A 25,479-nucleotide genomic window follows, 5' to 3' on the forward strand; every position below is an offset into this window, starting at 1 on the left:
ATAACGGGATGGCATTTTTTGTTGAAATAGTATCTATTGTATTAGAGATTAGAGTTCTGTTCTGCCGATGACTGTTTTGACTTCAGAAGTTCACTAAAGAAATCTCCTGCGGCGTAAAATTTATATCACAATTGATATCAGTAAGTTGAATTCAAATTTGAAAACAATACGGCCACATCTTTCCTAATAGGTTCACCATTTGCTTTAACAATGATAAAAGATAAACAATTGAATGCGGGCACTTGCTCAAATCATTGAATCTTTGCCTGATCATTTTAATTGCAAGACTTTAGTTTTCAGTCAAAAGACATGAAAACAATTGGTTGGTTTATGATAAAGCGTCATTAGTGTTCCATCTTGTCCAAGCATGCAGTTTTGGAAACATCGTTCTCCGTGATCACTTGTAAGGTTTTATTCCTTCTTGCAGGAGAAAACCAACTGATTTCATTTTATTACGGTGGACAGCGAGATAGCTTGATCTTATAGCAAATTTAGCTGTCATTTAGCGAAAATAATAAATAAATCAGAAGTTTGGTGGCTGCGGAAGCTTAAAACAGTTGTTGGAAAGTTATCAAGGGACGCAACTCAACTGTACAAAGGGAGATAATTTTGATTGTTTTTGTCCAATTTTAATATCGGGACATGTGACACTATAAAACAACAGCGACATTTTAGCAAAAAAACTTTGCCATTTTCAACAAAGGAAAATAATTGATAAGACATCGGAACATAATTCTTGAAATGAAGGGACATAATTCTGATATCAAAAGGGCATAATTCAGGAAATTAAGTGACAATTTTCAGGCAGCAAGGGACATAATTTCAGTTATTCAAGGGACATAACTCAGTAAATCAAGGGACATAATTCAGTAAATAATTCAGTAAATCAAGCGACATACATCGGGTAACCAAGGGACATAATTCTGGAATCAAGAGCCCTAACTACAGAGTGGCAATGTGTGACTCGGATGAGAATGACTCTATGGACGGCATGTATGCAGTAGAAGACACTTGGATTCAGCAGGAAGAGCCTGACAGTGAGTGTCCATGCTGCGGAGACTAACAGCTCGCCAACGTGTTAACTAAATTAATCGCTTATATTTAATCTAACATTTTGTGTTTTGTGTTTACATGTTAATTAGAACTTTTATCATGCAGTCATTCAGTAACTGCTTAATGTATATACTTTAACCAGTCTTACATAATATCTTATGTATTAGACTGTGTCTGTCCTTTAATAATATTAAATATTTTATTTCAACAAACAGAAAGACTTTTGGTTAAAAACATATTTTTCCAGATTGCATGGTGTATTTTTCCATGAGTTCCTTATGTATGTACTTTAACATCTCAATGACTTGTGTGCAATTGTATATAGCAGCTGATATAAATATAAGGCAGATTTTTTTTCGAAGGTTATTGACATTTTTTTTAGATTATATAAAGTAACTACATTTCTGCAGGCACGTATCTGTTATTAGTCATTTGATGTTATCAGGGATGTAGCTGAGAACCAAATAGAGGAGAAGGCCCATCCTGCAGTAGGGAAAGTTTGATAAGTCAGACTAGGGGTGCGCTTAGTCACATTAAGTTACTTGGAAAAAACTGCTTATGTCCTCTTAAATCATTATCAACATTACCCGACTGGAAATCAGTTTTCCTCTAGCTGTGTCATAGAAAATCAAACAGATTTCTTTGAAAAAACAGTGAGCCTCTAAAGAAACACAAAATGTGCCATTTTGTTCGAATATCAACAATACTAACCACACATTTTTAACACTCAAAAGTTGTGGTTATTGTAGTAAAGCTCTTTGGATTTTTGGTGGAAAGGAGATAAATTATTAAGCATTCATTGATTATCAATTGCACCTATCAATGAGACCATATTTAGACCTTGAAGTCGGACTGGGCTCCCTTTAGAAATATTGCTCCTAGATATTTTTAAATAAACAAGCAGGCAAGAAAAAGATTGGGTTAAATTACAAGCATTTCTTGTAAAAACTAAGGCACCATACATTTAAATCTGGGGAAACTCCAGGAGTTGGTGTTGGGGCCTCGAGTGGGGCATGGGGGGGGGGGGGGTAGCTAGGGGCAGAACAAAAGCAAGTGATACACAAATAAATCGTTCTCTGGTTCAATCTTGATGCTGGGATTTTGTCTCAATCTGAAAATATAGTACTGCTCTATTATAGTGTGTTTTCAATGCACTGCCAGTACATTTTACTAAGCTTCTATTACAGTATGGCTGAGAGGCCAACACCGTACCTTATACAGTCGAACACTGTTGGCTCAAACTCACTTGGCTTAATTTCCTTGTAGGCTTGAACTGGATGAAAAGGACCGATTTCTTTATTATTATACTGAATGTAAACAGTCCGGCTTGGCTAAAACTCTCTAAGGCTCGAGGTATTTCCATCGGTCCCTGGGAGGTCAAGCCAATGGGTTCAACTGTAATTGATTCCTTTTTTTGTTCCAAGTAACTTGTATGAAGGTATAAATATATACCATGTTGTATCATGCATATATTGATCAAATAAAATAACAAAGTAGTCACGCATAATTATGTATCAAGAGCGAGTGAATCAACCCCGACAAAATATGATTCACATATTACTTAATCGATTTGGTCTGTGAACAGAAGTTCTTAAACTTGGTAATATTACCTTGTTAGTACATTTTAGCTTGTAAAATTCTTGGAAGATTTTTTTCCGATGGTTTTTCCCTCATTGACCTCACATTCCTAGATTTTGTCCTTCTTTAGCCAAACCGGCATAAAAAAACAGACTGTGCTAATACTGACCTTTCATCCATGCCCAAGGCTTTTTTGCACCAGTGTATGTATACCATGTGATAAATTGGGTCATAAATGCTACTGTTGGAAGGCATTTCACAATATTTTGCTTTGAATGAAGACTTTAAACAAAGATAACTCTACTATTTCTTTACCATTTAAAACGAAACAAAGCGCAGTCTACAATGCTTACAGAGCACCACCTTCGGTCTTTTACCAGAGTTTGATTGAGAGATTCCTTTCTGAAAACACATGACAAATCTTGTATCACAACTGCCGCCTGACGGAGCACTGTCAAAACATTAGTTTGGAAACAGGTTTGTCAGTGTTTGAAGAAACTAAACACCTAATCAAACTTCAGTAATACTAAAACAAAGGTGTTTAAAGGTTTTATTTTAAGCAAAATATTGCCTTCCGACGTAGCATATATGAGTTAATTTGTCACATTTCATAGACACACTGTGTACTTTGCAGGAGGGGACTTACACAGCATTATTGTAAAGTTTTGAGTCAAGGTAAATAAAGAGTTCAAGTTCTGAAATCAGAGAAATAGCTTCAAAAGTATCCCCCATTCATACCAATCACCTGTTTACAATATACATTCATTCTTAAGCATGCTACTGCAGCTAAATTTCATAAAAAAACCTATGGACATTGCTTAAAAATGCTGGCTCTGTATTCACTAATGTCTTGAGTCTGAGTTTCAGAATCTTGCTCAGAAAACTGCATTCTTAAATATTTCAAATGACTCTGCATTCACGAACATTTTGAGTCCAAATTTCAGTCTCTTGCTCAGAAAACTGCATTCTTAAATATTTCAAATGACTCTGCATTCACGAACATTTTGAGTCCAAATTTCAGTCTCTTGCTCAGAAAACCACATTCTTAAGTATTTCAAATGACTCTGCATTCACGAACATTTTGAGTCCAAATTTCAGTCTCTTGCTCAGAAAACCACATTCTTAAATATTTCAAATGACTCTGCATTCACGAACATTTTGAGTCCAAATTTCAGTCTCTTGCTCAGAAAACCACATTCTTAAGTATTTCAAATGACTCTGCATTCACGAACATTTTGAGTCCAAATTTCAGTCTCTTGCTCAGAAAACCACATTCTTAAATGTTTAGAAAAAATATTTTATGTTACAAAAGAGGTGTGCCTGATGTTGTACTGATTATTTGTAACATCTACAGCAATTTTTACCATCTTTGCTCCTAATAGTATTTTTACAACAAAATTAACTATTTGCTTTTCTCTGAGTCTCATACTCTGCCTCGAGATGTTTAGAGATAGTTTATGGGCCCTGAATTGTTGAAGTGCAAATATGAGAAACTGAATACTGTAGGGCAGCGGGACTCAGGTGAATTTAAACACTGGTAACAAAAAATCAGGCTTAAACTTGCAAACCAATCTTTGTTATGTGAAATTAAATAGTTCACAGTATACAGCAAAATTATCAAACAATTTTATTTATGGTGTAATCTAGCCATCCATGAGTTTTATCGTCACCTTTCTATTCCCGTTACTTAGGACAGTGACATTGAATGTGATTACCGAGTGGTGAAACAGTTACTGTTTTAATGAATTCTAGTATTAAATGATACAAAATTTTGATATCGAGTTTTGTGTTAACAAAAGAATAAAATTAAACTTTTGGTGTCTAATTGTAATTTCATCTGTAATAAAAATGCTCAAGCGTAATCTGCATTTAGTGTTCATAAGATTTGCTCTCAAGATATCCAACACCATATAAGAGCAGATCAGAATAAACAGCCTGGGAGTACACCACCATAATTAAAATGACATGTATTTTTAATGAGCTTCCATGGAAAGTCATTATGCTAATAAAATGCTGATAGTTTCTTCTCGAATAATAGAAAAGTGAGGTTAATTAACAAAGTAATCTTACAATTCAACAGTTAAGTTAAAAAATAAAGTTTCATTAGTAATCTACTTGATAATTGATACTGTCAGCTGAATAATAAAAGACAGCTTCAGTCTGCTTTGTGTATTCTTTTTTAAACCTTTAGTTTTATAAAAGGTCTTAGGGCAACACAGATGCAACTTCCTTCTTCGATACCCTGGCGTGGATCTCCCTGGGCGACTTAACTATATAGATGACAGTTGATGGTGTTTCGTTAAAGACCAGTTGGGTAGCTCTAGAGGGCAGTCTTTCCTTCTTTACAAAACCATCCATCATTTATGGGGCCACAATCTGGCTTTGAAATTACCTTTTTGGCGTAAATTATACCCCACAACATATATCAGAATTCAACTATAAGTAATGCTGGGGGACATGGCGGGGTCAAGCCATACTGCAGTCATCAGGATTAAGTTATAATACAGCCATATAGGCACTGGCAGACTATCATAAACTCCCAATATAGGAAAAATAAGAAGAACTGCAACAATTTGTATGAAACATGGTTGTTGACTGGTTACCTTTAATGCGAAATTGAGATGATTTCATTGGTCAATATGAATGTTTGGACAAATATTGACCAATCAATAAACTTTTCAGCCAACTATGACCAAACCAGACAATTAACCACTTTTTACAATTGCAACTCCTTCTGTTTTTAATTTCATAAGGAGCGACAATAAACTGTCTTGCAATGATCTCTCATTAACTGATCTTTAACTTAGTACCTATTACACAGTGTAATAAGCCAAATGCATTTAGGCTTGAAAGTAAACATGTAGTTTTGCAGTTTTCTTTTGAAGGAACTTATATTTTATCTTTCAAAAATCGTGCCCCATAAATCTTTCTTGTGAAGTATTTACAATTATTTCACTAATTTTCCTGCTCTAGCTTTCACTGATTATGAGGAATAAGTGTCACTTTTATGACTTACGGAACCAAATATATTTCACTGAAGTTTCAATACAGACCATTGTCATACTTCTTAGCTGTTACCATCAATTAATCAACAAATGAATTTCTCTTTTTTGAAAACCTTTCCATTTGTTAGATAATTATTATCTGTTTGGCATTGTTATACATGAATTAGGATATGATATATTGTCCAAATTGTCCCTTTTACTATTAAAGATGGATACCTGATTTTCGACAATTTGCTGATTAACACCGCTGATATGATCATTCCCCATTTAATAAGTGTTGGTATCATTGCCAAACAAGGACAAACCCAAGTGATTATCTTTCTCATTTTTTTTCACTATCTGCGGACTTTTGAAAACGAGCACCTAGCATGATAATGAGTTAATTTTCATCGTTCATTATAATAAAATGCCCTATTTGGAGTAATATTTGAATAAACACATTTCACACAGAGGTTATCTTTTAAATAAGATTTGGTCACTTATAGATATTGATAAATGATAATTTATATTTAAGTCGAAAATTGGATTTTACTTTTCATTTTAATAGCTTGACTTTGTTGATAATCATGTTAATATTATTTAATGATCCAGGCCAAGTTTATTCTTATTTCTTATCTTCTCTAATTTAGCAACAAAAGTTGCATAATTCCCCAAATGTGAGAAAATTTCTGCAATTAACATGATAGGGAATATTCCTTTTAACAAGTCATGTTTTGCAGGTGAATGCGTTTTCACAAGTAAATATAATTTAAAAGACGTGTTGCAAATGTAAGTGGGATTGTAAGTGTTGTGTGACAATGGCACAAATCATTTAGTTCATAAAGGGCCAAGTTTACAAAAATGTTTTATGGTTCCCACACTGCTAACTATGAACTATGTAGTTTTTGTGCATTTTTTTTTTATAAAGAAGAACGCAATAACAGATGTCAAAAAACTTTCTGATTATTTTATTTTTTTCATGTCCTCTTTGTATGTGGTCAAAGTCGTGTTCACGCAAGCCCTATAGCTAGCTGTTGCATGGTTTGAAAACTGTTATCCAGTTCAATATGTTGGTTTACCTACTGCAGAGCTCAATCTCCACACAAGGGATGACATAGTGACCACTGCTAAATTATTATTTATTTTTAAGCAACCATGATTGCATACAAAGTAAAATATATATAAAAAATACCTGACTAATGCATTATGTACATATAAAATGCGTTGGTTACCATTATATTATACTGAAGTGGTAGTCATTCAGTTAAAACAGTATTATTAGAAAGTCTGTCCTTTTAAGGAAAAAAAGTTGAGGTATTGTCATAGATTTGGTGTTGTTGTTGGCAGTATCATCAGCGTTATTGGCAGTATCAACAGCGTTGTTGGCGTGCAAAATCTTTCGCCATGCATGGCCATAATTGTTTTATTTAAGCTATCCAAATCGCTTGGTAAAAATGTTGCCAGGGACAATACGCACATGTACTGCAGTTGTTGAGTTATATCCCTTTAATAACCGTGAAACATCAGACGAGCAGTGCTGCTCACTCTCGTTATACTAAAAAAAATTATGACAAGAGAAAAAAGTGACTTAAGCAAATTAACACTTCTCTCTGCTTTCCATACTATGGTCTTTTTTTTCAAATCAGAAAAGTCATAAATTAATTAATGCGTAAATGAACGACTGTCATTAAAATATTTTGTTACCAGCCTTTGAAACAGCCATTTAACATCAGATGAGTTTTATAACATAAAACTTATTTTTCCTTTGTACATTTCTTAATGCGGGGGTATTCTGAATTGATACAAATTATCACAAATTGAATTTCCATTAGATAGTAAAGTATCTATAGCCTATCAAGTCCCACTATATTCAATTTTCATTGCAATTCTAGTGCAAACTCATTAGCTCTTCTGTTCTGAATTTGTTCTGTCATGTTTTCTATCTTCTATTTTGCCAAATTAAAAGAAAAAGACATAGAAATAAGGATTATGTGACGAGACAGTGTTTATGAAAGTTTATGTCTATTCTTCAGATGTTTTGCAAAGCGGGGTTCCGTAAATGATCAGTTAAGGAAAATGATGGAATATAGAGGTGCGAAAAATGACATAGGTGTACAATAACATCAAACCGGCCTATCTTAACCACCCATCAAAATTTACGTTTTTAGAAAGTATGTGTGCTTGACTTATGACATTTCATCGGCTTATAATCATTATGGTAAAAACCTACAATTTCATAAATACCAAACACTGGAAGGAGCATCAAAGACGGTTTGAATAGGTATCTGCCACACTGATGGTCTTAATTATTAGAAATTGAGATTAATTATTTAAAACGAAAACTGTCTTAATCCAAGGTTTTCATCAGTATAAGTGTCTCTAATTTTTTTCATGTCTACAGCCAGCCCTCTGTCTACTTCAGCTGGTAATAAATTTCGGTATTTGTTAACCCTGTATAAATTATGGGCCTATTTGATGATTTAGGAAAATTTACTTCGTCTTTGGAGTATAGATTTGATAATTATAGGTGAGAGCATAATTTTGCGATTTAGGCGTAACCCTTAATTTCATTATAAAATATTATTTTCCCTTACACTATTAATTTATTATTAAAAATATCCTTTTGAAGAATGTATGCTTTTGATGCTTTAACTCTATGTTTGCTAATGATAATGTTCCAACAACGAGACCAGTTTTTGATATTGCTTGAAAGAAAAAGAGGTTCGTGACTTTATCTCAAACAACAATAAGTTCCTGACTTTACTACAAACAACAAGTACTTCCTCACTTTGCTTCGAACAAAAAGAAATTCCTGACTACTTCAAACAACAAGAAGTTCCTGAATTTACTTCAAACAACAAGAAGTTCCTGACTTTGTCTCAAACAACAAGAAGTTCCTGACTTTGTCTCAAACAACAAGAAGTTCCTGACTTTGTCTCAAACAACAAGAAGTTCCTGACTTTGTCTCAAACAACAAGAAGTTCCTGACTTTGCTTCAAATAACGAGTACTTCCTGACTTTGCTTCAACCAACAAGAAGTTCCTGACTTTGCTTCAACCAACAAGTACTTCCTGACTTTGCTTCAAACAACAAGAAGTTCCTGACTTTGCTTCAAACAACAAGAAGTTCCTGACTTTGCTTCAAACAACAATAAGTTCCAGACTTTGCTTCAAATAACGAGTACTTCCTGACTTTGCTTCAACCAACAAGAAGTTCCTGACTTTGCTTCAACCAACAAGTACTTCCTGACTTTGCTTCAAACAACAAGAAGTTCCTGACTTTGCTTCAAACAACAAGAAGTTCCAGACTTTACTACAAACAACGAGTACTTCCTGACTTTGCTTCAAACAACAAGAAGTTCCTGACTTTGCTTCAAACAACAAGAAGTTCCAGACTTTGCTTCAAACAATGAGTACTTCCTGACTTTGCTTCAACCAACAAGAAGTTCCTTACTTTGCTTCAAACATCAAGAAATTCCTGACTTTGCTTCAAACAACAAGAAGTTCCTGACTTTGCTTCAAACAACAAGAAGTTCCTGACTTTGCTTCAAACAACAAGAAGTTCCTGACTTTGCTTCAAACAACAAGAAGTTCCTGACTTTACTACAAACAACAAGAAATTCCTGACTTTACTTCAAACAACAAGAAATTCCTGACTTTGTCTCAAACAACAATAAATTCCTGACTTTACTTCAAACTACAAGAAGTTCCTGACTGCTTCAAACAACAAGAAGTTCCTGACTTTGCTTCAAACAACAATAAATTCCTGACTTTACTTTAAACAACAAGATTTTCCTGACTTTGTCTCAAACAACAAGAAGTTCCTGACTTTGCTTCAAACAACAAGAAGTACCTGACTTTGCTTCAAACAACAAGAAATTCCTGACTTTACTTCAAACTACAAGAAGTTCCTGACTTTGTCTCAAACAACAAGAAATTCCTGACTTTACTTCAAACAACAAGAAATTCCTGACTTTATTTCAAACAACAAGAAGTTCCTGACTTTGCTTCAAACAACAAGAAGTTCCTGACTTTGCCCCAAACAACAAGAAATTCCTGACTTTGCTTCAAACAACAAGAAGTACCTGACTTTACTTCAAACAACAAGAAGTTCCTGACTTTACTTCAAACAACAAGAAATTCCTGACTTTGCTTCAAACAACAAGAAGTACCTGACTTTACTTCAAACAACAAGAAGTACCTGACTTTACTTCAAACAACAAGAAATTCCTGACTTTATTTCAAACAACAAGAAGTTCCTGACTTTGCTTCAAACAACAAGAAGTTCCTGACTTTGCCCCAAACAACAAGAAATTCCTGACTTTGCTTCAAACAACAAGAAGTTCCTGACTTTACTTCAAACAACAAGAAGTTCCTGACTTTGTCTCAAACAACAAGAAGTTCCTGACTTTTCTCAAACAACAAGAAGTTCTTGACTTTACTTCAAACAACAATAAGTTCCTGACTTTGCTTCAAACAACAAGAAATTTTCAATAAGATTTCAAATTATAAGAAGTTTTTGATAATGTTTCAAAAAAACAAGTTCCTGGCTATGCTTCAAACACCAAGACATTTCTGAATATCAGGGCCTCGCAACAATATGTGGGTGCTCTAATCTGATCCCCATGTCTGTCTGTCTGTATGTCAGCACAAACATATATATAGGTTTATAGGTTTTACTGACACTAGAGTTAGGGGCTTTTCTGTATAGTTTCTATATGAAAAACTCATTAAAGCACCTCCTTGTGAGCTATTTGTGAAAGAAGAAAAAACATCATAAGCAATAAAATTTTCGTCACCCAGGTGCAATAACTCAGTATCTGTATATATTAATAGGGACAGTTATTGAGTTATTGCATTAATATGATGAAATGTTAAAACCTCCATCTGTCAATCCACATGTTCTATGGGTTTTCTTCTTAATAACTTATAAAATATTGTAGCTATCAACTTGAAACTTCATAGATTGGCCCACAGCTTAACTAGTAACAGTTCACTTTTTTGTTACAAGTAATATGACTCTAATTTGATATTGTCAAACTGTATGGCCCTTTGTAATTTTATTAAAATTCAGCTTGTTGGTATACTTTTTTCAGACCTTGAAAAATTCTGAAAAGAAACTGAATGGAACTTAAAGCATCTTTATAATAATGGTAATGTAAACTAATGAACAAGAACCAGAACTCTATGACCCATTGTCACAAGTTTGTCAAGTATATCATTCAGGGCCATTATAAATGATGTGATGTTGGCTATTGTTAAGCTTCATGCAATAAGAACTTTCGAATAAAGCTTCAAACAACAAGAAGTTCCTGACTTTGTCTAAAACAACAAGAAGTTCCTGATTATGCTTTAAACAAGTTCTTAATAAGGTTCCAAATCAAAAGAAGTTCCTGCTTGTGCTACACACAACAAGACATTCCTAAGTGTCCATCATTGCAAACACATGTTCAAGATTTTGTTTTTGTCAAGAAATGCTATAAAACATTAAAACAGAGGGTACCCTCAAATACATAGAATTTCTAATTTGTCAGTATGTTCATGTACCATTTTATCCCAGAAGTATACCATTTTAAACAACCAGAAGACTGATGTTCCATTTAAAACACATTTAAGTGTATATCACATTCAAAGAGCCATGTCCTGTCTCAAACAACAAGTAGATCCATGTGTCATTTCAAACAAAAGGTAGATCCATGTTTGATTTCAAACAACAGGTATATCCATGTTCTATTTCAAACAACAGGTAGATCCATGTTCCATTTCAAACAACAGGTAGTTCCATTTCAAATAACAAGTAGATCCATGTTCCATTTCAAACAACAGGTAGATCCATGTTCCATTTCAAACAACAGGTATATCCATGTTCTATTTCAAACAACAGGTAGATCCATGTTCCATTTCAAACAGCAGGTAGATACATGTTCCATTTCAAACAACAGGTATTTCCATGTTCCATTTCAAACAACAGGTAGATCCTTTTCCATTTCAAACAACAGGTAGATCCATGTTCCATTTCAAAGAACAGGTGGACCCATGTTCCATTTCAAAGAACAGGTAGATCCATGTTTCATTTTAAACAACAGGTATTTCCATGTTCAATTTCAAACAACAGGAAGTTCCATGTTCTATTTCAAACAACAAGTATTTCCATGTTCCATTTCAAACAACAGGAAGTTCCATGTTCTATTTCAAACAACAAGTATTTCCATGTTCCATTTCAAACAACGGGAATTCCATGTTCTATTTCAAACAACAAGTATTTCCATGTTCCATTTCAAACAACAGGTAGATCCATGTTCCATTTCAATCAACAGGTAGTTACATGTTCCATTTCAAATAGCAGGTAGTTCCGTGTTTGATTTCAAACAACAGGTAGATCCATGTTCAATTTCAAACAACAAGATTTTGTGAACACAATATCAAACAACAAGTTCTGTTTAAGAGCCAAGAAGTTTATGTATACACTTTTTAAAACAACAAGTAGACCCATGTTCCATTTGAAACAAAAGTTTTTTTGTGTACACAATTTCAGGAGTAGATGATTATATATTTTAAACAAGAAGTCTTGACATTCGATGCAGCGGCACTGTAAGCCATTTTGGACTGTAATTAAGTAGAATCAATTTAACCAAGAAAATTATGTAATTTAAATTTGAAGATTTTTTTTATAGATAAAGTAAGTAGATGGAAGTATGTTTGAGAAAAAGGTTAATTACCCACAGGATTCTATTTTCTTGTCCTTTAATATAAAAAAATAACATTAATATGAAAATGAAGTGTGTCTAAATACCTATATAGCGAAAGTTTTGACATGTCTGCATGTGACAGGCTGTATATTTGTTTTTTATTTACCATCTCCTATTTTAGTTCTTGTATCAAGTTCCTTGGTTTAGAAACTTAATTGGCAAAGGGTGGATGACTTTCTCTTTAAAATGAGATACCTTTTTATGAATTTAAATTTTGAGATGAAAGCTTATCTTCTTAAATTTCACATCTCAAATTCTCTGTGAATTATCATAAAGTGGGGAAGTGTTGTAGCGTCCCATTGTTGGGCGATGGTTTATATGATGATCATTAGATATAATCTGATAACACAGAGACCCCTGAAAATGAAAAATTTCCTTCATCAAAAAACAGAAATCCTGCTTATGGAAAGTGAATGTAAAATGATGAAAATAAAATATGATGCTTCTGTGTGTCAGTTTTAGTAACATATACCAGTTTGCAATGAAACCAGTTTGACATATTACACATTTTACATGTAAAAATTTTTGTAAAGGCAGTCTTTGCTAAAATTTGGACTGGTAGTTTTTTTTGTGAAAATATATTTTGAATGTAATGCTTTAATAGTATTTTGTAAGTGAAAGTGAATTAAAAAGGATATTTCAGAGCTATGGCTTAGGTTCTGTGGAGCTTGGGAGAGTTGTGGTTCCTGAATGTTAGTTCCTAGTCGTCTGAGAATGGTTCCAGTGGTCTTGGTACCCACACTCAATGGTAACATTTATTAAGTTCTGTATAAGAATTGTTCATGAATCATCAAAATACACTTCAGTATTACTTTATTTAAAAAACTGAGTATCTGTGCTCTCTCTTGGATTGATATTGATAAAGGGTTTTGATGCAATATCAAGATTTGTTATTTTAAGAATGAAGAACATTCATAACAAGGTTCACCACTTTTCCTTGCAATTTTTCCAAATCATAAATCTGATCAAATCGTAAATTCGGAAATATCATTCTATCTGCGATTCTGATGCCAAGTCAGTCTTATCTGAAACTTCTTGTGTAAAAACAACCTCTAAAGTTTCTGAATGAAATTGGCTGAGGTTTATGAATGAAAGTTTCTTCCTGCGTATCCACTACCTTAGTGGGTGGGGAGATAAGAATGATAGAGAGGGATAAGGGGAGATAACTCCATGCTGCTTGATAAAGTGAAGAACTAAACTTTGTCTACTTTTCGCCTATCGTGTAGAAATCAAAACTCAATGATGGTAACAGGTTACTTTATGGCTAGTCCTGGAGAGTTATTAGGTTCTGCGACTGGGGCTCGACCTGATTGATATTTAGAAAGATTATCGAAAGACGCTAAAACGACCCATGGTGTTAAAAACATTCATCTTAAAGGTCTAACGGTCGCTAACCTAAGGATGTGCCGTAGGGTTCCTGACTAGGACAGACGCATTGTTCATCATGCATGTATCTGTTTCATTTAAATGCTGATGTTCTCGCTTATGAAAAATTTGATTTTATCAAAACGAAAAAGAATGTTTCTGTTAATGCCTATCTGAATTAAAACATGATTTAGTGATTCCAGTTGACTAATTAATGAGTTTTGGAAACATCTCTGCAGGGGGAGGCTTGAATAGGTCTGGGTAGGGGCACGTCCAGAAGATAGCGAGCTTTTATAGATGTTACGATAATTTGACACCTTATGACATGAGAAATATATTTATTATATCTGCAAATTTCATCAGAAAGGAAGATGGAAACATGGGGTGAACACTTCCTATGCTTATATTCCAGTATCTGTTTGAGATTTTAGATTGAAACTCAGCGTATTTAAAAACAGTGCAATTCAGGTGCAGGGTCACTTGGCATAATGTGAATAAAACAAGCAAGGGTAGATTATTAAAGCTCCCTCTGATATTAAACATGGAAGTCCTGATTGGTGCACGAGGGGGATTGATATGAATCTGAGAAAAAAAAAAAAAAAGACAAATACATTTGTTTTTAGTGATTATAATTTTAATCATTTAATGCTGAGCAGAGCCTTCCTGGTACATTACACTAGCGATTTCAGGGAGGGGCTTAGCCCCCCCCCCCCCCCCCTCTTAAATTGTCAGTCTGGAGCTGTATTTAAAAAGCATCATAGTAACAATTTTCGATTTAGTGTAAAATTGCCTTTTTTCTAATTTGAATTTTAAGAAAACGAACAATGTTTGTACACCAAAAATATGAAATTAAGCAAGAAAATGGTCTAAACAATATATGCATATGAATAAATCTGATGAAAAGTAGCGGGTATATTAAATATTCAATGTAAAAAAGTACGAAATTCTCACTAAGTTGAAAATATTCACTTAGATGCTTATTGAATAGTAACGGCCCCTGGTTGAAAAATTATGCATTATTTACTCCATAATGCACCATTTCATTCTAAAATTAGCTATAGCTTTCTAAGAGATGTCCCCCAAAGCCCATTGACATGTTAACAGCCAATTTTGGGGGTTCTTGGGGGAGGGGGCTCATGCCCCGAGGTGCGCCCCTCAAGTGCGCCCCCTCTAACATCAAATCCTGGCTCAGCCGATGCATTATATTCTGTCTTATGTGCTTGATTCTTCTCATGGTAATTTTTAACAAAATGAATGATAATTAAAACTACTTTTGTAAAATTTGAATATTATGGTCCATTTCTATTAACTGTATTCAATAAAGTTATTGCACCTCTTGTCAGTTTGTGCAGATTGAAAGTTTTGTGGTACATAAAGATTCGGTTTCAAATTAATTTCGATCTTATCACTGCACATTTGATGTTATTAATATTTAGCACTAATGGATATGAAATAATAATGTCATTTTTTTAAAAGTTAAAGCAATTAGCATTATTTACATTTTTAATTTATTTTTAATAAAAATATTAGTTTCATTTATTTTAATAGGGCTAAAATGACAACGTAACCAGATACTCAATAAAAGTAAATCCTGTTAGCTTAATAATAATTTTCTTAAATATGAAATGTATATCTCTTAATTGATGTTGACTGTGTACGATATATATTTTTGACGATGTCATTGTTGCAAGTAGTGCAGAAGATCGCTGAGTTTGTGACCCAAGAAATTCATTGTGACCCTATCTATAATAGAAACCGTCCAATCTCAAACACCTATAACAATACATTGGAACAGTTGAACATAAATATTTGGTGATATAATTATTTTTTTTGTACATTATCATCTTCAGGCATCACATAACATTTACGGTCCCAGGGATATCGAATGTTCACGGCCATTTTCATAAGAACTATCTCAAATTGTTGGTGCCCATTCAAGACCAACCAGTACTCAATAATGTGATTTGATATTCACTTAAACACAAAAATCTACTTCATAATCTCAAAAACAAAAGACATTGGCTTGAGAGCATCAAACTTTGGTCTAAAAATTTCAGTTTATGTCCCATTGATGACAGATTTTCTTACCCCGACAGCCATTGTTTTAACAAGTTGATCATTACACTGATAGTGGTTCATTAGAGCTACAGACGGTGCCCCCTGCTAGATGTTGGAAATATTACTTCTACAATGAATTAACTACTTTCCTGAATAGCTCCATGTTATGCTATGGTAAAAATGACACATTAAAAACCCTGGGAGTTTGAAATTGGAGCTCTTCAATTGGAGGTATAGAATACTCTTCAACTGAAGGGACAACAACTTAAAATGCCATGTCCTATAAAATTTTCTGCAACCTTATCTCTTACTTATTAATCAAATCTATTGTTTTAATTTTGTTTATCTATTTTATTTATATTGAATGTGTAATTTGATTATTTTCACGCATAGTAGTTTATCAAATTTATTAATCAGAAAATGATGGGAAAATATTATTTCCAATAAAAATAAGAATCTGTAGCTTTCAAATTTATGTCCTTTGTAAAATATCATTTTGTAATTATGCTTGATAGTGGACAGGAATAACAGTCTTTCAAAAATTATAAACTATTTATGTAATGTTGGATTTGTTTAAAAATGCAGAGTATATTCAAACAACTGTACTTATACCAACAGCTGATCAAAGGTACTTACATCTTATTTATTCATATATTATTTACTGCTAATAGATATAGAGGATAATTGATTGTTTCAGTTTAAGATTGTAATATTTTCACTGAATGAGCGCCGAAAGCTATATTAAGCAAGTGAAATATTTACTTTTGGTGTTCAAGGGGTGAAATATATATTGCCATCTTACACTGAAACAAACATTTTTTTTCTTTTTATTGTATGCCTAAAAAGGATTTTAAATGACAGTTTACGCAAGTGTTTCAGAAAAGTGTGCCAAATTGTATGCCACGTTAACCAAACTTATACTTCACTTTCATGTTCACTTTCTTTTTATTTCACATTTTGCTTTTTCTACTATTTTATTTTGCGGTGAAAAATATTTAATATTATCCAATCCCTATTTTCTCGGCTTCTTAAGATAATGTCCATAAACAAGATAAGGAAAACCACTTTTAGTTGGCATTTCCCGGTGTTCATTTAAAGTAAATGTTACACTTAATACTAAAAGCCCGCCATATTTGCCAAGCTTTCCAAATTTTCTCCTCGCCAGCTTCTCAGTCGGAAAAATAATTTAAAATAGTGTAGTTTCCACTCTCAGCATTCTTGTTGCCATGGCAACAGAACTCTCCGGTCCACAAGTAGTGATCAAAAGTTCTTCGGAGCTGAAAGCATTTAGGCAAACCACATTTTTAGCCCTCTTGTCGATTTCCGTGACATAAGCAGCAGAGTTGTTACATTTTCTAGTTGTGTGGGCATTATCAGAAACAATGATTGATTTCCACTAGAAAAATGCTGTTCGTAATTTTCTCCATCTGTTGATGTTGTTTCCCTAACATCCTCCACTAAATGTTTGTTTCTGTTTCTTGGCATTGATTTGTTATCAAAAGTATTATGAATGCATGCATAAGAAGGTAGTAATGAAAGTTTTAAGGTGGCATTGTTTTATTGACTAATTTAAAACGTTGCAAAAAGATAATTTTAGGTGAAAGTGAGTGCAACGTCCGTGAGCTGACGATTACATGTGAAGAAAAAAAAGATTTCGCAAAAATCTTTTAATACCGACTGCAACATTTTCTTGCACATGTAACTTAAGGTCCAAGTAGAAGTATAAGTTGTGTTTTACTACCTTTCTATAATTTATTTATGCATACAATTATTCAATGAAGGAGGATATTTGCATATCCGACATGCATTTTCTATAAAGATGAAAAATTAAGACCAGAAAATGTAAAGAAAAAAATAAAAGTATAATAATTGAAATGAGGTATGGTTACCGTCCAACTGAAATTTCAACCACTCTCAAAATGGAAAGTGATAAATTTGAAACTGGATATTTGGAGTAGTACAATTTATTTAAATGACAAAGTCATTATTTCAAGTGCAGAAACATGTAAGATTATAACATCCTAGCAACTTGAACATGTATTGGATATGATGAGTTACCCGATTATGAAATAGCAAAATGCCTTTTGCTTATAGCACTCTTGCATCGCAGCAAAGATTTCACTGAATGAAGTGTCCACGATTTTGACAGCACCATGGTGTGTAAAGGGCTTCATTGTTGGTCGTATTTACGCGTATTTCACCGAGCATCTCTGTTGGGTTTCCGCGCTGATACCCGTGTGTACCTGCTTTCCCTGACAACTGCGATTTCATTCAATAAGCTTTTATCACAAATAATAAACAATCGAACAATATCGGGACTTCCCAACGGGTAATGGAAAGCTCTTTATCAGTGAAAAGATGACAATTTCACGCTGTTACATTCACAAAAGTGACTTAAGCATCAGTTAATACCATCAAATGATGGTAAATACCGAGCTTCATACAGATAATAATGCGATAAATTGATTTTTGGTTGCCATTATATTTATTTAGATAGATAATGAGGACTCTCTAATTCAAACAAGTTTGTCCATGTTTACAATTTGGTTACATTTCTTTTCATTTTCAAGATAATTTAATATTTTTTTTAAATATTTACCCAGATGGGTTCTTAATCTTTCCGATGGTCCTAGTAAATATAATGCACATTTTGTTGCAGTTTTTGCAATGAAAATTTACTTGTATTGTAAAAGTTTTACTTCATTATTTCAAAAAGCCAATATTGGTAGACATATAACGTATTTAAAAAATAACAATAGATAATAAATTGGTGCACTGTAGCCGGAGAAGGTGTGCATTAAAACTTACATTGATGTAGTTTTATTACATTTTTAATATCAATATTTCCAACATAATCGTTAGAAAACTGTAGTCTAGACAGGTTTCATACTCTGCATTTACATTTTCATAGCCTATAATTTGCTAAATGAATTGTCACCTAGCCTGAATTATTCCTTGAATAACTGTATGACATTATTGAATAGGATGAGTTAGTTGTTGTTATATTTAATGAACAATTTCAAATATTGCTTATAAGCACTAATCAAAATGATAAATTTGTGCTGCATTGGGTCCCATTAATTTTATCATAAGAAAGGGAAAATTTTGAAAGGTGATTAAATCCACATTTATTTACATTTGCTTTGATTCATACATTTATAAATGGAATATTTTCATCGTCTTCGGCCATTGAAACCAACAACAAGTAAAAGTTTTGTTCAACATGGAGAAAAAATCTGAATGCGGACAAAATAACGATCTGGTCTGAATTCAAACCAACTAATGATAGTAATTATGATGGAAAAAAAAGCACAATATTTATTTAATTCATATTTTATTTGACAGGTAAATAAACAGATGATCCGTTTTATCTCTTCTATTTGGCCGCCATATATCAAAATATGAAAAACACTGAAAGTGACATAAACGATAGTAAAAATATTTGCCTTACGTTAAATGATAAATGCTTATTTGAATTAACTGTCTTTTAGGGCGTGGTGTAGTTAATAGGTTTATGCCTCTAATAACATAATGCCAAACCTCTATTTTACTTTTCAAGAAAAGGGCTAAAAAGGTGTTATTAAAAACTTGGTTCATATAAATGACCATGAAAACGAGGACAATTTTACAATGTGTTTATTGTTCAGTGTTCTTTTATTTGCAAGCCTATTTTATGAGCATCCAACAGTTTTCTTTTTTTCAAGGAAAGGCAGTCAGTTGTCCCGCAATCTAATGACAATGGTAACTATGTCGATTTTTTTTAGTAAATATTTGTTTTCTAAATTGCTGTTATGTATGGTAAGACATGTATAATTTAAGATTCTACGGTATCATAATAATTGTCTTCCATTCTTCTAAAATCAAGATTAAAGTGATTTGAAAATAATTTAATGATATTAAAAGTAGTATACTTTTTGAATATTTTTGTACTTGAGCTGAGACCAATCTGCATGAACTATATGGAATTATTACCTTAGGGAAGGGTGTTACTTTGACATTAAGTGTTTAAATGAATACTGCATTTAGAGGATCTCACATGAGTGCCGTCATTTAGATAGCATTTATTAGACATGTTTTTTTTAAAATTGATAAAAAAACGATCATTGGCGAGGTTTTTTTTGCAATTTTAGTAAATGAGTTTAATAAATTTCATATTGATTGACCATGAATGTGAGATTCTATTTAAATCATAAATACTTAATTTACAGCGCTAAATACATAATACACCGCTATATGGTCGGCCGTTTTCAACGCAATTTATAAATGACTTCAAGTCACACTTTTTGGATAGATATTTCACTAGTTATATATCAAAAAATAAATAATGACATTATTTCATGATTGCAATGTCATTTATGATATATATTGTATTTATTGCATAAGGGTTTATTTTTACAAAATTTCCTTGAAACCTACTGAACAAACTATTGGTTTCTGATGATTGGGAGACAATGAAAGGAAAAACAGGGAGGACATCATTGCAGTCCTTGACGTGACCCTTAAATCGGAACCGCGTGGCTTAGTGAAACAAAATGGCTTGAGCTTGTATAAATTCCAAGTCGGTAAGCCAATAAGGCTAGAGAACATTTTCATATATTAACTCCACAATTTGAAACATTGGCTGCTGCTCTACCACACATGAATCTAATGGTTAATAAAGTCTGCATTTTTGTTTAATTACGTTTCTTAATGTATTAAGACAAACTACTGCTGGCGCCCCCTTTTTCACACCTTCTGTTCATGTGACCATTCTGAGGGGTTTTCTGGGAGTCAATTCCTCACCCCTTGCTATTCATTACATGGGGGCTTATCAGACTGGATGCTTGCCATATGTTTAAATTATGCAGTTGTTTGTTTAAGTAGAAAGCGCAGCAGCCTAACATGGGCGGAACTATGAAGAGAAAAGACCAATAGTCGTAATAAGGCGAAACGTGAGCATAAGTTTCAAGCAGCAAGGATCAACAAGTGCCGTTAGCTTAAAGTGACTCGCTCGTGTTTTGGGGCCAAAAATTAGTTTTCCCGGTAATGCATCCGAAAACACTTATTTTATCATCATTTTACTCTATGATATCGAAATTACAGAAAAAAAAATACAGTTATAGCAAAATGAAGTATTTTGGTTTTAATACTGTTCGAACCCACGCCGGAGAAGTCAAGGAAAAAAGTAGAAAACAGCCATACAGCCCACACGGCCACCGGGACTTTAACAAAAGTGTTAAGGATACATTGATAACATCACATGATAATGTCAATCACATTACTAACGCTAATAAAAATTGTGGTCTTCAAAGATGATATTTGCTGAAGAGTTCCAGCTTTTGGTATTTTTGTTTTAACACTTTAGCACTTATGATTTGCCACACTTTATTTAGTAATTTTACAAACCATGAGCGAGTCAGTTTAAGGCTGTAACTGCTGATGATGGTCAACATCTAGCAAATATTTTGTTAAAAATAAAAAGCCCGAAAGAAAACCTGTTCATGAATCAACCCGTTGCCACAGTTTTACGAAATAAAGCTTGTTTCAAATGTGAAGAGTTTTTTTCATAGAAGTAAAAATTATAACATCAAATATGTTCTGTCTAGTGGAAATTAATTAGGGCTAGTACATCTTCCTGCTCGGACAAGCCTGCAGTGGTCTGAAAACACTAAGTCAAAGACTGTAAATGGATACAGCCATTGTATAATGTACTATTGATAGGCAGTGGCATTGTAAAAAATATCAATGACATAGTAAATATCAATGCTGAAAGGTGACATATATTGGTTAGAAGCACCAACTTCACATATGAGATAGTATATCAATCTCCAGTGATCTCCCTTGATGAGCACTGAAGATTTCTGACACCAGGTATGAAAACACCTGAATTGATGCTATCTAAGACCTTTAGAAAAAAAAAATTAAATCACGTATGTATGCAATACTTTATTATTGTTATATAATTTCAAATGAAAGAAAAGGTTCACTTTTTAAATGACTTAAATAATTTTCTTGTTCATCTCATGACATGTGTGGTGGCTGTGACTCTACAGCAAAGGGAAGTAACCGACATGTGTGGTGGCTGTGACTCTACAGCAAAGGGAAGTAACCGCTATGTGGATCTGGGTACTGTTAATTTGTTGCAACCTCCTATTAGTACCAAATGTTAATACAAATACTGGCAATTGACATTGTAAAAATTAGGGAACTGCCGCCAGTTTTAAACCAACTTGGCAATAGATTTTGTGTATCACTTCATGTTAATTAACACATTTCTACTGACAAATATGTTGCAATTACCTACAGAGTACCAAACATAAATATCAATGAAGACAAACTACAAGAAACATTTGAATTAAGGTCAATATCCTTCCAAGTGTGTATTAAATAATGCTGTTGTGATTTTTAAATCTTGAAAACTTGGCCCAAACTAAGAAATAAAAAAAAGGATCTGACCATATTTAAGCATTCTTCAGTATGAGGGACTCTGAAATACAAATGGTAAAATTGCTAAGGTGTATATCAGGTTCTAGCAAAAGAATGGATGTTAAACTGTCTAAAATTGGGACAGCACATAGGTCAATATTGCAGCATTTTAAGTCCATGACCAAATTTAAATCTACCTGGTTAAAGTACTTTTGTATATGCGTGCACATTTGCTGTGATATTAAAGAATTTACTTATTCCCTATTCAAGGGCATTTTTTTTTTAAATATTTAAGGAGAGCTGATTCTTAATTATGATGTCAAATATTATTTAGTGTCATTTTTTGTAAAAATTTTATATTCTTAACATCGGCGATTAGCTTGATTTCATTTCAATTATGATTTATGTTCGAGGCCCATTTTTGCTCTTCACACAAATGAAAATAATATTGACAAAACAGGTGTGAAATAACAGATTCGACACCTAAGAAAGAAGATTTCAGTGGATAATTGTTTCATTTGATCTGTGACAGAAGCGCGATGAAATGCATGGTGCAGTGCACTTGATATGAGGTTTAATATGATACTCAACTACCGACATAGAATACACTGTAGAATAATTTGCATTGAAGGATAGATAACCCATGAGTTATCTTTCCTTGAAAGCCGATTGATGTATTTTAGTGTAAAGATGTTCAAATATGGCACTAGAAGTTCGCTTGCCTAGCGCTCGGCATTTAAAGGGTAGTACTGGGAAAATGGTGTACTCCATACTAGTTCTGCCCAGGAAAGTTGTTTCCTGTGCTGTACACCAATCACGTTAAAGAACCAAGAGGTCTCTTTGCAAAAGAGCTAGGGTATCACACCTGGATCTCTTGTATCTCACTCTGTTTTTTCAAGTCTTCCAATGTCTGGATTTGACTGTGAATTTCTGTCACTTCTATCTCATGTCACTCATTTCAACACAGTTTAAGTTGTGATGGCATCACAGCGGGGTCAAGCCATAAAGCAGCCAATGGACGCAGGCAAACTTTGATCAACACACATAAACAAACTAGGATTTATCCTGCTACAATAGTCACACCTCACCCTGATCAAGGGAAAATTAACATCAGATAATATGAAGATAATACAGCTTTCATCTTACTTACATGACCATATTTGTGTACTTTATCATGATTAAGACAAGGGAAGAAAGCTGCTTATTTTACCATCAAATCCTGATGTTTTGTTTTGATTAAAAAGTGTTGTAAGCTGATTAGAAGGTGTCCACAGTAAGCCGCTTTTTCATTGATATCATTGGAGAGAAGTATTAGGTTTGGTACGAAATTAAAGAAAACAATAGATTACGAGAGGATGAGTGTGCTTATGTCATTTTTTAGTATCTATTGCCATGGAAACTTGTTAGTTACAAAACCAAAAAAATATGTAGATTAATAAATAATGAGACTTAATTATTAATTTATATAAGTACAGCTGGTTGATCTGGTATCATATATTTCTCAGTAGTATTCATTCTAATCATAATGTAAGGTATTTGACACCCATATATCAAGAAAATCTTATTAATGACATTCATTATTATTATCTGTACACATTACCATAAAAGACAGTGGCTTATTACCTTAATCAAGCAGTTTTGACCCCAAGTACTCTTAATCCATAACTTCTAATTAATTTATTACTATGTCGATGTTTTCTTTACTTGGTAAATGATTATCCCCATTAGGTAATTCAGGCTATCAGTTACTTTAAGTGGATGCCCTAATACACTCCCTACTATGCTTTATGGCCCTTACTGTTGTGACAGTGAGGGACTATAACAGGAGCCACTTTGAATGTAGGTGTCACTTTTATAACGACTATTACTTGTTAACTTGTTAGGCCAATACATTCCTTTGCCTTTTTTTTACTTTTGATGGTTAGATTTAAAAAGTATGAAAAATTAAAAAAAAAAACAGGGAGTGCAACGATGGGGATCAGCAAGACCATGCATAAAATCATGGGGTTGAAATTAAGCAGAATCTTGAAAAAGATATGTTACCACAAGTGCCTAAAGACAAGAGGAATAAAACACACACAGTTTCAAAATATGAAAATGCCAGAATGCTCTATTAAGAAAACCACATATCAGTAAGCATGAATCCAAACAGTTGCTACACTGTTTTCATGTTAAAAGAATAACAGTTGAATTCATTTGTCTCCCACCATGTTCCTCAGCAGTTTTCAAACATACAAACAAATTAATTCCCTATCCATCCATCCCCAGCGGGTTGTCCACACCCCAGTCTCAGCTGTTGACTCTTCTATCTTGTCGCTTCTGCAATGGCGGCCATATCTGATAAATGTGCGCCATGTTGGATTGATGGTGGACATGTTGGAACTGTCTCTACCAGGACTGGCACCTCATCCTGTTTCTGCTGTGATGTATTGGTTTCAGCAACAAGTGTGCCTCTCATTTATTTAATTGGCTGATAATTGTCAGAAATGTTTCTGCCTGCACCTATGAAAAGGAACCTTCAGATGTTAAAAGTTAATTTGAGAGTCCATGAGAATATGACCACAGTGAGGCTGGACCCACAGCAACTTGGATGAGAGAAGGACCCCTTTTACATTACATTATCGTTAAGGGCTTCAATTTTTTGAAAATATTTAACCACTTGTTATAATAAGTGAGGAAAAAATGGTAAATTTAAAAGGAAAGAATTTAATTAAAACTATGGTTTTATACTAAGTACTTGTAATTACTATTAGTATATGTTTACATTTTTTTCAACAATTAAAAACGCTGCATATGGCTATACAAAACTGTTTTATTAGAGAAATTAACAACTTTTGAAGAATGACTACATAACTTCATTGCTCATTTTTTTCTGTTTCACTAGTACACTCACTTTTCCACTTTTTTACAGCGGTCTGCTTGTGAACAATTATCATGCAAGTGAATTCACAAGTTGTATTAAGTAACATATACTTTTTTGAATTTAGAAATATTTTCAAAAAATTACTAAAGGCAAAGTTTTCCCGAGATGGGGTCTCGGTTTTTAATCTAATGAAACGGCGTATGCATAATTTGTTAGAAAACATAATGAACATAATTGTGGCACACTTTGTGAGGTGCTGATAAAACATAGTTGTAGATTAACTTGTTTGAAACTCAGTGGCACTAAGCTGTGACCATTGATTAACAAATAGTTTAAACGTTATATATTTTATGATTGTGAAGAAAGCTATGATAACTTATATTAAGTCACCCTCGTTGGCATGATAATGCACGAGTGTGGTCTTG

The 25,479-nt window shown here is 33.4% G+C and overlaps 1 protein-coding gene across 1 annotated transcript in view; it reads left to right on the plus strand.

The window, feature by feature from the left end:
• The first annotated feature begins 343 nt into the window (after nucleotides 1-343).
• LOC128239353 (PR domain zinc finger protein 1-like) overlaps nucleotides 344-25,479 on the plus strand; it is a 49,488-nt gene continuing 24,352 nt past the window's right edge. Inside the window, exon 1 of the mRNA XM_052955972.1 lies at nucleotides 344-1,037. Within this exon, the coding sequence (XP_052811932.1) occupies nucleotides 956-1,037 (82 nt within the window). The 5' untranslated portion in view covers nucleotides 344-955. The remainder of the gene's footprint in view (nucleotides 1,038-25,479) is intronic.

This window comes from Mya arenaria, chromosome 6 (genome assembly GCF_026914265.1).
Source record: "Mya arenaria isolate MELC-2E11 chromosome 6, ASM2691426v1".
NCBI lineage: Eukaryota > Metazoa > Mollusca > Bivalvia > Myida > Myidae > Mya > Mya arenaria.